Source organism: Cariama cristata, unplaced genomic scaffold (assembly GCF_000690535.1).
Source record: "Cariama cristata isolate BGI_N322 unplaced genomic scaffold, ASM69053v1 scaffold29, whole genome shotgun sequence".
NCBI lineage: Eukaryota > Metazoa > Chordata > Aves > Cariamiformes > Cariamidae > Cariama > Cariama cristata.
In genome coordinates, this window is record NW_009636113.1 from 25,064 (window position 1) to 39,573 (window position 14,510).

At 36.3% G+C, this 14,510-nt stretch overlaps 1 protein-coding gene across 1 annotated transcript in view; it reads left to right on the forward strand.

Moving 5' to 3' along the window:
- TTC29 (tetratricopeptide repeat domain 29) overlaps positions 1-14,510 on the forward strand; it is a gene marked incomplete at its 3' end in the record, with an annotated part of 83,606 nt that overhangs the window by 25,047 nt on the left and 44,049 nt on the right. The window contains exon 5 of the mRNA XM_009707780.1: positions 7,966-8,151. Within this exon, the coding sequence (XP_009706082.1) occupies positions 7,966-8,151 (186 nt within the window). The remainder of the gene's footprint in view (positions 1-7,965; positions 8,152-14,510) is intronic.

The following is a 14,510-nucleotide window of genomic DNA, read 5'->3' on the forward strand; positions in this document are numbered from 1 at the left end:
CCATGAACAAACGATGACCGTACCCCACAGAGGTGCACCAACTAAATAGAATTCTTTTTGTCTGTGTAAGATCCAGACAACATTTTACTCTATATCTCTGTGTGTTTGGGTGGGTCATGGGGAAGAAGTAGAAACAAAGGAAATCCAACCAAGAAGTCTTTTAATTATATTTGGGAATTTTTGAACAGCACCCAGTGTAATGTGTGCCTGGCAGAACAGTTCATTATAATGATAATGTTACTGTTCTTCAGATAAAGATAAGTTAAAAATGAAATTAAAACCTTTAAGCTGGTATTTGCACAGATTTTACCATATGAATGTAACTGATTCTTTAAATCACTACTTGGCTGCTGAAGTCCCTCTTATTGTTTTTAAATGCATTGCTAATTTACTTGTTGGGTCTGTATACTCGTTAGGCTAAGCTGCTTATTTGAATCATCTCGTCAAAGTGTTGTGTAGCTACTGTTAGTTAGCACTGAGCCCACCAGAAGAATGATTGATAGTTTGCAGATTATACTGTAAAGCGTCAGTTGTCTATTTTAGACTGAGGCCAGCCTCTCAGTGATAGTGTGCCAAATTTGGGTTTTTGTCAAATTAGAGGTCACCTGTCCCAATATTATTTCAGAAGGGCTTGGAAAGTGTTGCTCTTCAGATTACATCTGATATATACATATTAAATGTAGTCTTGAACCCTAACTGAATCCTTACCTAAGACTAGCAGAGCCCTTGAAGAGCTGGTATGATCAGCGCTTGCTAGAGTGAGCTGATGTACTTGTATTGTACAGGTTGAAGGGAATGCAAGGCAAGTCACAGCTCAAGAACAATTAAAGGAAGAGATGTCTCAGCCATCAGCCCTACTCTGCCAGAGCAGGGGAGGAAAACACCACAGTTCAGTGGCTGCAAAGTGTGTTGAGCAGTCTGCACTATAGGGGCAGATCACTGTGTTTGCTGTGCCAAAGCCAATGCATGGATCCTATACCCAGGTGTGAACATGCCTTCAAAGGGGCAAGATGCTGCTTATTAGTTGATCAGTGGGGCAGCTGGTGGAGAGTAGGAGTTAAGACCTGGAAGCTGTTGCCTTTCTCAGATTGATTCCATCTGCTCCTGGTTCCTGACCCCACACAACCTTTGTGGTGTGCTTTGTGCTAAATGCTGGATCTGTGCATGTGCTGCAGGCTGCTGACCCTTGTTCTAGAGAATATCAGACACACAGAATTAGAAGGAAGTGCTAACTTGGCTCTTTTTTTCCTCACTTCAGTGTAGAGAAAACTTTTGACAGTATGAGTTATCATTTGTTGTTGTTGTAAAAGATGACTTTTCATAAAGTATATGAAGAAAATGTAAGTATTTCATGTGTTTGCACTGGAAAATCTTTGTCTGATGTACTTAAGGTTGGAAACAGTTTAGCATTTTACAGTGGAAAGCTTTTCTGTAAGATTTCACACTTACGCCTTAGGCTGGGCTAGAAATATTGCAATAACCGTATTACCCATGCTGTTTTGGAAAAAAAAATGGAAAGAGGTTATGCATTAAAAAAGAAAAAGGATAAACATACCAAAACCTCTTTTAATATTTGCTTGGCAGAGGCATAGTTTTGTTTGGTTTTGGGGGGATGGGGAAAGGAACACTTTTATTTTCTAAGCAGGTTTGCCGTTCTTTACTTAATATTTTATCACAGGAAAAAATGCAGCAGATGCTAGAGACCAATGGAAGAGTTTATTATTTTTGTAATTATCTTACAAAAAGTGAAGTGATTTTGCCCAGGAAAGAAGGCAAGCCTTCTCAAAAGATAGCCAATTGTAGAACTACCAGTGACTTAAACAGAAGCAATATTTCTTAGAAAATTTCAATAGTGTGTTTTCATTGCAATGGCTTGGAGTCCCCATTTACCAGTTTAATCAGTGTCCCAGGTTACCAGTTAATTGCCTTATATCATTATCATTAGATAGCTTTATCCTTACTTGGCAGAACTATATCCTGACCGTTTCCTTAGCATCTTTGTATAGATTGTATTTTCATTTAATATATTCCCCTCACGTACCTAGCAGTGTTGGGAGGGGTGTGCTCTGTGTACACTCTGCCTCATACCTAGAAAACAGAGGCTCTGCCTGAAACTTGATGGGGTCAGCATGCTAACCCCCAGCAACCTTTCTTCATTTGTGTGTGAGTTTTAGCTTATGAATAAACTTTCTGGAAAAAGGAATGATGGGATGGTCCTCTACTTGTAGGTGCAGAGGCATGATTGTCCTTAACAAGCAAATGGGACTGATTCTTTGCCGTGTGTGGATCCAGGTGGAAATAAACTGATTGCAGCACCATATTCTATTACCATTCATGCTTCTTTTTTGGCCCAAGAGCCTCCCTTCTGGATCTTTCTGTGTGTGAATTCTTCACAGCATCAGCTGTCTTACTACTAAGTCACTGGTATTGATTTCTCTGGCAAAAGAGACATGAAACTTCCAGTATTAATGGTGTCTCATTCTGACATCAAAAGTTACTTCTAGTGACTTAGTTGGTCTTATGCCACTCCTTTATATGTCTTCAAGAATGAATGGTCAGTTATAATCAAGTCATACTTGCTAAAAACAACTAACTGAACTGGAAGATGAGTGTTACCAGCTGTAGAAAAGTTTCCATATGGCCTTCATCTGGCAGGAACAAATGACTGACTGGTGGGTTTTTGAGTGGAAAATATTGAACCATAAATGGATGTTGAAAACTTTCTTTCCAATACCTGTATTTTAAAAATTAGTACAAGGTTTATTTTCCATTAACAAGAACAGCCGCCTTTTTCTTTCCTTCTTCAAGGAAAATACAAAGCCAGGGTCTCTTCATGATGTTTTCATCTATTCTCTGAAGACCATTTCTGTACTTCTTTTCCCTTCTTCCACTACATCCTGTCACGAAGGAGATCATACCGATGTGGCAGCAGTTGTACTTAAATCATGCTTGTGTAGCTTACAGATCTGCTATATGTTTCTTTTCTCCCATCTTAGCTCTGTTGGGATTGTCAGACTCTAACTCCACCTCACTATCCCTGTGCGTTGCACCACTTAGTAGTTGTCTAGCTGAACACAACAAACATGCAGACCGTGGATTTGAGCGATCCTCTGTTCCATGCACACCACTGCTTATCAAGGGAATAGTTCCTGAGAAGAGCCCAGGAGCAAACAAAGGTATTGTTCAGTGGGCCAGTTGGGGACTATGGATTGACAGTTGAGAGGCACCTGAAGGGATCCTGATGCAAAGCAGGAAATACTGTATGGGTTTAATGTATGGGTTAAATGCGTAAGGTCAAGTTGAAGAGATATATTTGTTTTTAAATGTTTGTTTAACAATAAGATCTCAGCAAGGTTTCATAGGGATACTTTCCTTTTGTGCATAGACACCCAATTTCAAAGTTGTTTTCCATTGCAAAGGACAATGAAAATAAAATATTTTGAAAAGTTCAGCTCAAAATGAAAGAAGTTCGTTTTCTGTAATTTAAATTCTCTGGCAAAACCAGAAGTATTAAAATATTATTAAAAAAATACTGCAACATAGCAAGACTTTTAATTTGTTTTCTGCTTAATTTTTGTGAAATATTACTGCCTTCAGTTTGGTAATTCAGCGTTGAAAAAAATGTTCTGTTGGATAATTGCCCGTAAGATGTGTTCTTAGCCCTGCTTCAGATCTTCAAGTAAGTCCAAAACTGTGAACTATCAGACCTCACCATCTACTCCATCAAGTTCTGTTTGTGTAGCTGCCATTTTGGGTAGATGTTCATCTTTACAGCATTCTCACAATCCTGTGACTTAAATGTTCTGGAAGACCTGAATTTAGCTTCTAATTTTTTATGAAATTAATATAATTTTTGAAAGATTAATGGGATTGACCTTTGAACCTTTATCTGTGTGCTTTCTTAATTGTTTCTTATTTAGAAAAAGGGATTTGTCTTGCAGGAACTGTTTTACAATTTCTTGTGTGATTCAGACTTCTCTTTCTGTTCATTCGATATCACACTCCAGTGCCCTCATTCCCTGTCTGATAAGTGATGCAGATGACTTTTTTTTTTTTGTACCAACAGGTACATAAATATGACTTGCCTACTTGTATTCTATTATCAGTTGTACAGAACTTACTATACAAAATCAGAGAGGTCAAAGCTTTAACAACTGAACTACCTATGGGAGATTTTATAGGAGAGTATTTACCTATTCTAATATTTTTCTTCTCCTGGGGAGGTAAAAGTTCACCTTTACTAAGTCTGATGTGCTAGCTTTACTACTGTCAGAATAATCTCAATGAATTTCTTCATTTGTAAATCAGACTTTGAATCCAGAAGACAATACAGCTTTTAGAAGTCTGTCTTTTGGGGTTTATTTTATGACCAGCATATCTGGTCAGCCACTGTCCAAGACAATTAGAGAGAAATGGTTGTCTGTGTGTGCTTCTCATTGTTATTCACCGGCAGGATAGTCATCAGAGGGTCACATTAAAGTTCATTCAATCAAAGCCGTGGCAGTAGCAATAGTCCGCCTCAGGTCAGTTCTGTCTCTTGGGATTTGTAGGGCACTACCTGAAGTTATTTGCGTAATTTTATGTAGCATTAGTGCCTCGATACTTTGTAGCAAAGATTTCAAAGGCAACAAATCTGTATCTGGTGTTCTACCCCAACGACAATCCAATTATCTTTCTATTGTAATGGTTTGTATGTATCCTCTGGTATCTTCTAAGTTCATTTTCACTTAACTGTGATATATATGTAATGTGTATTGTTATCTTTATGTTAGTGGTTATAATTAGGTTTTGTATTTCTCCATTTGTGTGGTTATTTGTTTATGTACTTGTAATCATCATGGGAACCTCTGCCTTTTACTTTTGAGATAATCTTTAAAAGTGCTCCTTTGTGCTGCAATAGATGTTTAAGTTTGGGTGAGATAAATCACAGCCAAGAAGTATCTGCTTTTCTTACTTGAGAGTAAAGGGATCCTAGGTAACCCATATCTATATCTAAATTGTTAGTTTGGATGAATTCAAACTATGGCTTCACTTTTTTTATCTATACTTATATATAGATATGCTTACATACATATTTGTGCAAACGCACAGATAGATAGGTATATGTATATTAAGCCCAAACCAGTTCTGTTATCTCTGCAAGTGATACTGGAATGGAAGTTTTTATGAGGCTATTGTACCAAAGTAGTCTTAATTTCTAATGTACGAGTAAGTTTTACATGATGTACCTTCCCAGATATTCTGAAGAAGGGGTACCCAAGAGGTAATTTTTCAGCCTTGAGGGGGAAAAAGAGGCATGAAAACTCGCAGCTACGAAGAATGTTCTGATTAGGAACACAGGAAGTCTCTATACTGATAATTATTCCTCTCAAAGCCAAATTTCTAAACTTAAACTGGTGTTTTGGTATCAAACCTTAGATACAAATGATGAGATGATAATCTAGATGTAATTTCTGGGGTGTTTCTATTTTGGAGATTCTAAAGAGTGTGAAACATTCTTATTTCTTGGAAGGGATGTTATTTAAAATACTAGAAATGGAAATGTATATAACAAACTGGTTCAAAAAGCATTTTAATGGGAATTACTAAAAAGGTAGATATATGAGGTACCACTTCATGGAGGGAGAACTCTAAGAAACTAAATAGGAAAGCAAAATAATAAACAAAAAAGAAAAAGCAACAAAAAAGTATTGTTTACCATTAAAGAGGAGGAATGAATTTGTAAATAAAAAGACAAAATCAGAGAGTGTTCAAGAAGGGGGAAAAGACATTCTGGCTTGATTTCTGAAAATTTTAAGCAAGGAAAATTCAGGCAATGTTCTCCAAAATGATCAAGATAGATAAAAATGGATGAGAAACAAATACTAGATAAACCTCTTGACGACTGCAGACATGATTAGGTGATAACAGGATTTTTTCAGAAGACAGAATAAAGTTCTTAGTGTGTTGTGCAACACACTGAAGAGCTTTATCAAGATGTTCTGAAGTCAAAGAACTCAGTCATGACAACAGACAGAATGATGAGAGATTTAGATTACTTCCTATTAGACCATATGTAATTTGTAATTTTTAATTTTGAGACAGAACATACTGGAGATGAGGATGAGGAAATACTCTCTTGTGTGGTTTAGGGATGCATTCGAAGTACTTTTTTGAGTAATTGCTCCTGTTTGTTCCAAACAATGCAAGCAACTCATAGATGATAGAATTTATAGTAGAGAAATTAGTCCTTTTTGAAAGTTGGACTATCCCCGATTCTTCCTGCAGATAACAGAAGAGAATTTAACTGCATCTTTTGATCCAAGTGTTTTTATACGATATCATAGTTTTAAAACACTTAGAAAAGATCTGGACTTTGAGTGAGATCGTGCCTGTATTGAAATCAGGTTTTTTTCCCCAGTTCGTTTTTGTGTGGTGCTTCATACCCAGGAGTAAGAGGTTTGTTTCTTTCTTTCTTTCTTTCTTTTCCTCCTTTTCTGTCTTTGTTGAGCAAAGCGTACCAATTGCAGAACTCCCAAAAGCAAAGCAGTTCTGTTCACACATCTAGCTTAACCAAACAATCTCTTACCTGCTGCAAGACTTGTGGTTCTTAACTCCTTCTTTACGCAACTACAAAAAAATTCTTTTAAGAACCGGCTGTTTCGCTTACGTTCATTTAACAGCCACCAAGACGGTAACTAGCCAACCAAGACTGTAGTGGAATTTTAGCTAATTATTCCCGTTTACATCTGACATGAGCAGAGTTTGGAAAACAAATTCATTTAGTTTAGCCATCAATATATTTAGCTGTGAAATATATAGGTTCATGCTGTACTTTATCTCATAGATTCTTCAGCATCATGTAGGGAATATATATTTCAAATCCCCCTTAGGGACAAACAGTATGATAAGAGTTGTCGGGTAAGTTTTAGGTCTCTACAGTTTTGGAATAATGCAGAGATTTTTTTTGTGGAATTTTTTTTTAAAGGTGCTTTTCTGAGAGAAAGAGTTGTCAGGTAAGTTTTAGGTCTCTACTCCAAATTAATACAGTTTTGGAATAATGCAGAGATTTTTTTTGTGGAATTTTTTTTTTAAAGGTGCTTTTCTGAGAGAAATAACTCTAATTCTGTAGACGCTCTCATTCTGTGATTTTAAATTGTGAATAATATATTTGTTGGTAATTTTGTAATGCTACTTAGATTTGGGACTTGCAGTGTTCTTATAAATTTTAAGGATAGTGTCTATTCATATAGCTGTCTGAGATGATAAAAGAGTGGGAACTAAATGTGGATTTTTTTCTTCAGATCATAAAGGAGATCTATGACTTTGAGTCTCCCCTGCTTTCCACATTTGTTCTGCGAGCAATACCTTGGTGAACTGTCTTTTTCAGGGCAAGGTGTAAAATTTCAATTTGTCCTTAATTTCTAACACTGATAAGGTACTAAAACTGGCAATATACATGAAAACTCAGAGCCTTTCTTGTTAGTCTTACTTTGAACGTTTAAAATGGTATGAATTAATGGATTGTGTTTGCAGAGTGTTCTGTTTGGTTCTTCGTCTCAATCACTGCAGTTGCTACCTTAGACCTCTTCTGAAAAAGCTCTCGTTGCCCTTTTGGGTCTTAGTAGCTCAGATTAATGCTTCTCCAGCAGTGACTGTGTGCTTTTTTTTTTTTTGCTCACTCCAGCTTTTTTCTCTTGACTAGCCAATGTCTTATCCTGATTTTGCATCAGTTTTATTGAACTGAATTTTGGTTTTGCATGCAGAAATGGAAGTAATTTATTGTGGTTTTGCTAAAAAAAGTTTTCACTTCTGCCTAATTTGTAAGGTTATCATTTTCCCCTTATATTTCTTTGAGTGGACGCGTAGGAGAACTTGGTGGTATTTGAGTGGTGGAAATACAAATAGCTCTTCATTTTCATTATATAGTTACTGCGGAAAGCTGATGATAATCTAACATTTTGATTGTAATTTTTGTTTTTAAAGGGCGTTATGAGGAGGTGTACGATAACCAGCTTAACTTGGCCTACTGTTTCAATGACCCTGACGACAAATGGTTAAGTGATTACTTTTATGAGCAATGCTTTAACACTGCTCAACTAATAAAAATTGATGGTGGGAAAAGAGAGGCACAAGCACATGCAAATATGGGCTTCATCAATGAGGAACAAGGTAAGTCGCTGAGATCATAAAGCTACATTGTATCAGCACTGAGACAGTCATATTTGGCAATTTGTGTTTCATCACAGGGCACAGTATTTCAATGTTAAATTGATTTGCAACCATAATTTAAAAGAAGTTTTAAAACTGTTGAAATTTTAATTTTTGGAGCAGTGAATAGGAAGAGAGAGAAGTCTGTAATTATTCATAGACCTGTTTCCTCTGACGTTCCGTTTACAGTTGAAAGTACTCCATCAGATGAAAAACAAAACAGAAGTTTAAAGGAAGTATTTGTTTAGCACAAAGGTTCTTTGGGTTTGACCTTCTTTCCTTTTGCTTGTTTTTGACAAGAGACTGGTAATGCTGCTTCAGGCCACAGGTGTTTGAGTAGGATGACATCTGTAGTTACACAAACTGGGCTGATTTAAAAGAAGTATGAACACGTAATTCAGTTTAATCCTGCCTTCAATTTACACTTGGATAAAACAGCCTGTATTTTTGTATTCTTTTATAAAACTACCTGCTGGTTCTCTTGACTGAAAAAAAACACCCTGTTTGTTTGTACGTGACTACCACATTGGTGTTTGCTTCAGATTTATACCTTACCACAAGCTCTATTTCTCCATTCCTGTATCTGTATCCTTAAACTGTGAATCTCTGAAACTAGAGAAGATATTAATACAAGTAGCTAGAATCATAGAACAGCCCAGGCTCGAAGGGACCTTGAAAGATCATCTGGTCCAACCTTTCATGGGAAAGGGGACCTAGATGAGATTAGTTTAGCACCCTGTTCAATTGCATCTTGAAAACCTCCAGTGATGGGGACTCTACCACATCCCTGGGGAGGCTGTTGCAGTGAATGATTGTTCTCACTGTACAAAATATTACTTTCTTGTATCAAGATTAACTTTGTTTCCATGTTTAAAAACATACATTACCTTTCACGGCAAGGGGTTTGTGTGTGTATGGTGGTCTGCGTATAAAAAAAGGTGGTTTCCTATGTTTATATAAAATCCTTTCATGTTGTGGGAAGACAAGCAGTGAGTGAGCCTCAAGTAACTGAATACAACCTATCTTCCAAGTGTACTGGATGCCTAACCACTGCTTCAAATATATGTGATTTGTAGTCATTGTGTTTTTGGGTTTAAGTTTGACGTTGTGGGTTGAAACCATTCCAACTTTGAGCTCAGCTTGTGGCTGGTTTCTCAAATAGAATGGCTTTTCTTAGAAAAAAGAAGATTCGCAGAAGTTGAAATATTTTGTGGGAATAGTGCAATTCCAGTAAATCTCTGACAGAATGTGTTTGTTTTGAAAGAAGGCCTAATTTCCCAGCAAAAATCTGGATGTAAAACAAAACCTGCAGTCTTTTTTTTTAATTGAAAGGTTATTGTCCTGTTTTTTCCCCATGTTCTCTAAAAGCTGAAACATCACACCTTTTTTAATATTTCCTCATATTTTCTAGCCTACTGCTCATTGACACTGTTTTCCTATCTGAACTGCTGCCATATCTTTATTGTCTGCAACACCTAGAGCTGGATTCAGTTTTAAAATTTTAGTTCATACCAATGATCAATAAAATGTAAGGATTACTTTTCTTGCACAGTGTCTTTTCATTTGTGTTTTTAGGCATCACATCTACTTTCATTATTTCAGCATAAATTACGTACTCATATTCAGTTCATGACCTTCAGTAATCTCTCAATTCTTTTCTAAAGAACTATTTACTAGCTATTCTACTCACCATTCTGAGATCACCAGTTAGTTCTGCCTAAATGCAATATGTTTTCTTTTTACACTGAGTAGCATCCTGTGTCTCGTAGGCTGTTTCCAGAAATTGTCAAAATTGTTTTGAATTCTGACGTTGCCCTTCAACGTACTTTCTTCTCTTCCTAGTTTGGTATCATTTGAACATTTAGAAAGCATTTTTCTATCCTGTAATCTGGATCTTTAATGAAAATACTAAATAGTAAACTGGGCCTAGGACAAGCACCTGTGGAACCTCATCATATACCTTTTTCCATACTGACGGTGAACTACTGATACCCAATGTCCCTCTAGAATTTCCTAACCAATTTGTGCTCACCTAACAATAGTTGCAGGTGAACTATGCTTCCCTGATGCTTTACAAGAAAGTTCTATGACAGTGAGAAAGAATTTACTAACTTAAATAGAAGACTGGTTTGATGATATTTGCTCTTGATATATTGGTCTTGGCTCTAATATTTTCATGTTTTCTCTAGATGCTTGGGAATAATCTGTTTGACTATTTATTCCAGTATTGTTCTAGGAATTGAAGTTAAGCTAAATCCGGTTTCCCAGTAGATAAGATAGCGCTTGCTTAAAGCCCAGCCAGTCACAACCAAGTCATCTTCATTTTGAGTGGAAAGTTCTTAGTTAAGTTATCTGTCTGATACGCAGTAGAATAAAAGTGTTGAAGTTGCTGGATTTTTTGCAACCTTTTCACTTGGTCCTTCAGTTATTAAAAAATAGATTTGTAAGGAGGTGCATAAAAGCAAACATCCCTACCTATTTGTAACTTCAAAGGCTCATACTGAGTGTGATTCACTACTGTTATCCAACCACTGCCTAAAAAAACCTATTTCCTACTTTTATGATGTGTTAAGCAAAAGTTGTTGAATACTGAAATAACTTTGAAGCCCATTAAAAAGGCACACAAGCAAAGTTCTGAAATACACTTAGAGATGCTCAGAGGAGGGGAAAATCTCATTTTCCTGCTGTAAAATATTAGAAACTTCCAGGAGAGAGGCTTCTTATTAACATTGGTAAGGAGAGATAAAGCAAGGTGCGATTTCACTGCCCAAGGTAAAGCTCCGTTGAATCTGTAGAATCTGTCTTTTGCAAATATTTTCTTTCCATAGAGAGAAGTGAAAAATTAAGAAGCTGAGAGAGTAAGCATAGGATTTGCTTTGAGGGACCACAAAGAAAAAGACAGCAGATGTATTCCATGCACTTTTTTTTTTCAGCAGGTGAAAAATTAAATCACAAATTCTGATTGCAGAAAAATTGTAAGAGCAGATGTTGAGTTGGCATTGTATAAAATTGCATGAGTATTAATGGTGTTATAAATAAAATTCTAAACATGCTTTTTTTGATATTAGAACAGATAGAAAGCTTGTAAATTAAATGGTCGTCTCTTGTTCAGTTATTTATAATGCTATAATCTAATTTGTTTGTGAACTGAATGAGTCATATATCCCCATAGGAAGTAGGCATCTACGTACATACAGGAATAGATACACATGTACAGACATGTATGTGTGCATTAATATATATAGGATTATGTATGTGTACCTATATAAATACAGGGATATATGTGTAGGTGTGTGAATGATGCCTAACACTGACATGATACTTTCACCTGATTTAAATTCTCATATCTATATTAACTGCATTGATTAATAGTGCAGCCAGGAAGATAGGAGAATTTACAAAAATGAGAAGTTAGTCTTATGGATACCCATGTGTGCGTCCTTTTAGATGTAGATATCTTGTACCAGTTCTTTTCAGTTCTCTCACTCAATGGTGTATTTTTTATTACTTGTGAACGGAAGCTGTCTATATATGCTTAGGACTGATTGCTTGGGAGTATAAAGTTAAATATGTACTTGCAAGGATTGTTGTTTGCCTTGGAAGCAAATCAATAAATTTGCTGGGTAATTTTTGTGTAATCAAATCTAAAGTTCTTTGACTTTCAGCCTGGTCCCTGTCCTAAAGGCTGGATATAATCTGATGTTCATTAATCTTCAAAGCTAAATATTTGAGGTGTTGGCAGTGTAGACTTCAGTCATGATATTTGGATGCAGGCGATTAGTGGCTGTCAGTACATAAGGGAAAGAAAACAATAATAATAGAGTAGCCTGCTACAGACACAAATGGAACACTCTCTTTGGAGCAAACGTGATTTTAGTGGCAGCTCCTTGCAGAATGAGATTTTTAACCTCGTCTTTAAAAACCTCTGTTTGTAAAATAAGGTCTCTGTTTACATTACCCAAATGAGATGCTACTCATTGATTATTGTAGGAGTGTTCAGGTTATGATCCTGTTCAATTAACTGTGCTCACCCCATAGTTTGTCTTTCCTCAGGGGGCTGATAATAAATAGTTTTATTAGTTTGGTTGCGGGTCATTTTCTCATATAGATATTCAACATGCCGATATTTTTTCAATGTGTATAAAATGACAAAGTCATATTTTAATTTTTTTTCCTTCACATTGAATCCAGCATTACTTATCATCCAAGTAAGCACAGGCTTTGTGATAGAATCTCAGCTAAGAAAAATTAATTTTAAAAATATTTTTATTCCTGTGCTTTGAATGCATTTTTAGAAGTCATATCAGTCATTATAAATGTGTGCATTTTTCTGCATATCAGAGAATGAGAAGATTTTCATAGTCTGTGATAGGTTTATTATATTAGCATAAATCTGCTAATTAATTGTGAACTTCAGGCTTACACTGTTGTATCCTGCAGAAGAAACACAGTCTGACTGTATTGATAAACATAATGGCTAGTGCTAGGTTGTGTAGGTTCTTACACTGCCAGCGCTCATCGTTACAATATTTGAGTGCTTTCTGTTTTATATAAAGTGGTTAACATCTATCATGCATGAAATGATGTAGACCTTAAATATATGCATCCCAGAGGTTTGTTAACTTATATCAGTAACAAAAGCAGTCCAAGGGAAACAAGGAATTTGTACTTGTAGGAGCTATTTGCTTGAAACAGGTTATAAAAAAAATTAGATATAATATACTTCTGTATTACTCAAAAGCATAATAAAAGTAGATATCTGAAAGTGTACATGTTCTAAAAGCAGCCATCAAGGCCACTGCAAGTAACACAAGTGTTTGTCTAAATATGTGCGTATATAGATGTGTATGTATGTGCAGGTATATATACGTACACATCTGTATACAGATATACCTATGTATATGTATGTACACACACATTCAAATATAGCCAGTGCTTTAAAGGCAGTACTTCAGGTACCAACATTTCAATCTTAATGTCAAGCAATTCTTCATTTGTGCGAGAAGCTTAAAGATGACTAATTAACATGTCTGCAGGTGTTTCGCTAATACAGATATATGACTGTTCTTTCCTTAAGGTGCACCCTTAGATAAAGATAGGTTAGTGGTACCTTGTCTGTGGGATAGTAGGGCAGGAAGAGTGACATCAACAACTCTGGAGGAAGCAACGGAAACAACATCACTACAATCTTCTTATAAATAACTATCCTCCCACCCTCGAACGATGCAAGGATCTCAACACTTACCTTTAAGACGTGAGCAGCAAAGGTAGATGTTCACAGGCCATGGTTGCTTTCCTGCACGAGTAAATTAAGCAGTGCAGGGGGATGTCTATGAGCACTGGAGCACAGGCTAGTGCTAAAATGGTGTTAATAGTCCTGCACATGCTTTTAGCTTGTGATACCTTGGGCTTCCCTGCCCTGCAGTTATTCATGGGCACAGTTTGGTAATTAGAAGTGTTGCAGGGACTTTTCCTAACAGGCAGTTTGCAAGCAGCTGCACTGTTTTGAAGGAGAAGAGAGTTTATTAGGATAGACACACCTGTTGGTTGCAGTGCTTGGAAACTTTTCTAGTTTTGAGAAAGCATGTGATTATCACAGTAGAGTCTGATGAATCAAACTTTCACAACGAATTCCGAATGTAAATCAGTGCCATGCCAGAAACTGCATATCCCCTGGTATGAGAGCTGTGAGATGTGTGAAAATTACACCGTTAATCTCAACGCAGTGGTGACTTTGAATTAGTCATCAGATTTATATTCTGCTGGCACTTAAGGATCAACAAAAGTGGAGGTAATACTTTTTCTGAAATGCTTACAGACTGGAAAGGCTAAAGGCAGGCAGAACTCATAAGAGAAAGGGACAGAATGCAAAGCAAATAGCAATGTTAGGTGTCTCAGTACTGATTCCTGTAACATACAGCTAATCCATAAACCCAATTTTGTGTGTCCTTATGTGGTTTTTAGATTGCAAGTCTTAAAGAATTCCTGATCAGAACCTCCTTAGTCCTTTCTAAAATAAGTTTAGACACTTCAAAAAGTCTGCTATATTCTGCAAATTAATGAACCATTTTTAAGTGTTCAGAATTAATCCAGGTCTGCCTTGACTATAAGCAATGTTAAGCTCCTGTTGCTTTTCAATCAGAGCAATGTTATGCCAGAGTTACTCACTTCTGATCCCTCCATACCCACCACAAAAATATTAATAATTGGACCTAATTTATGAGAAAGATATTATTGTTCTATAGCTAATCATGGATAAAATACAGTCTATTTCATATGTTAGAATTTGATACAGACTTTTCTGATTGAAAGGCCTACTG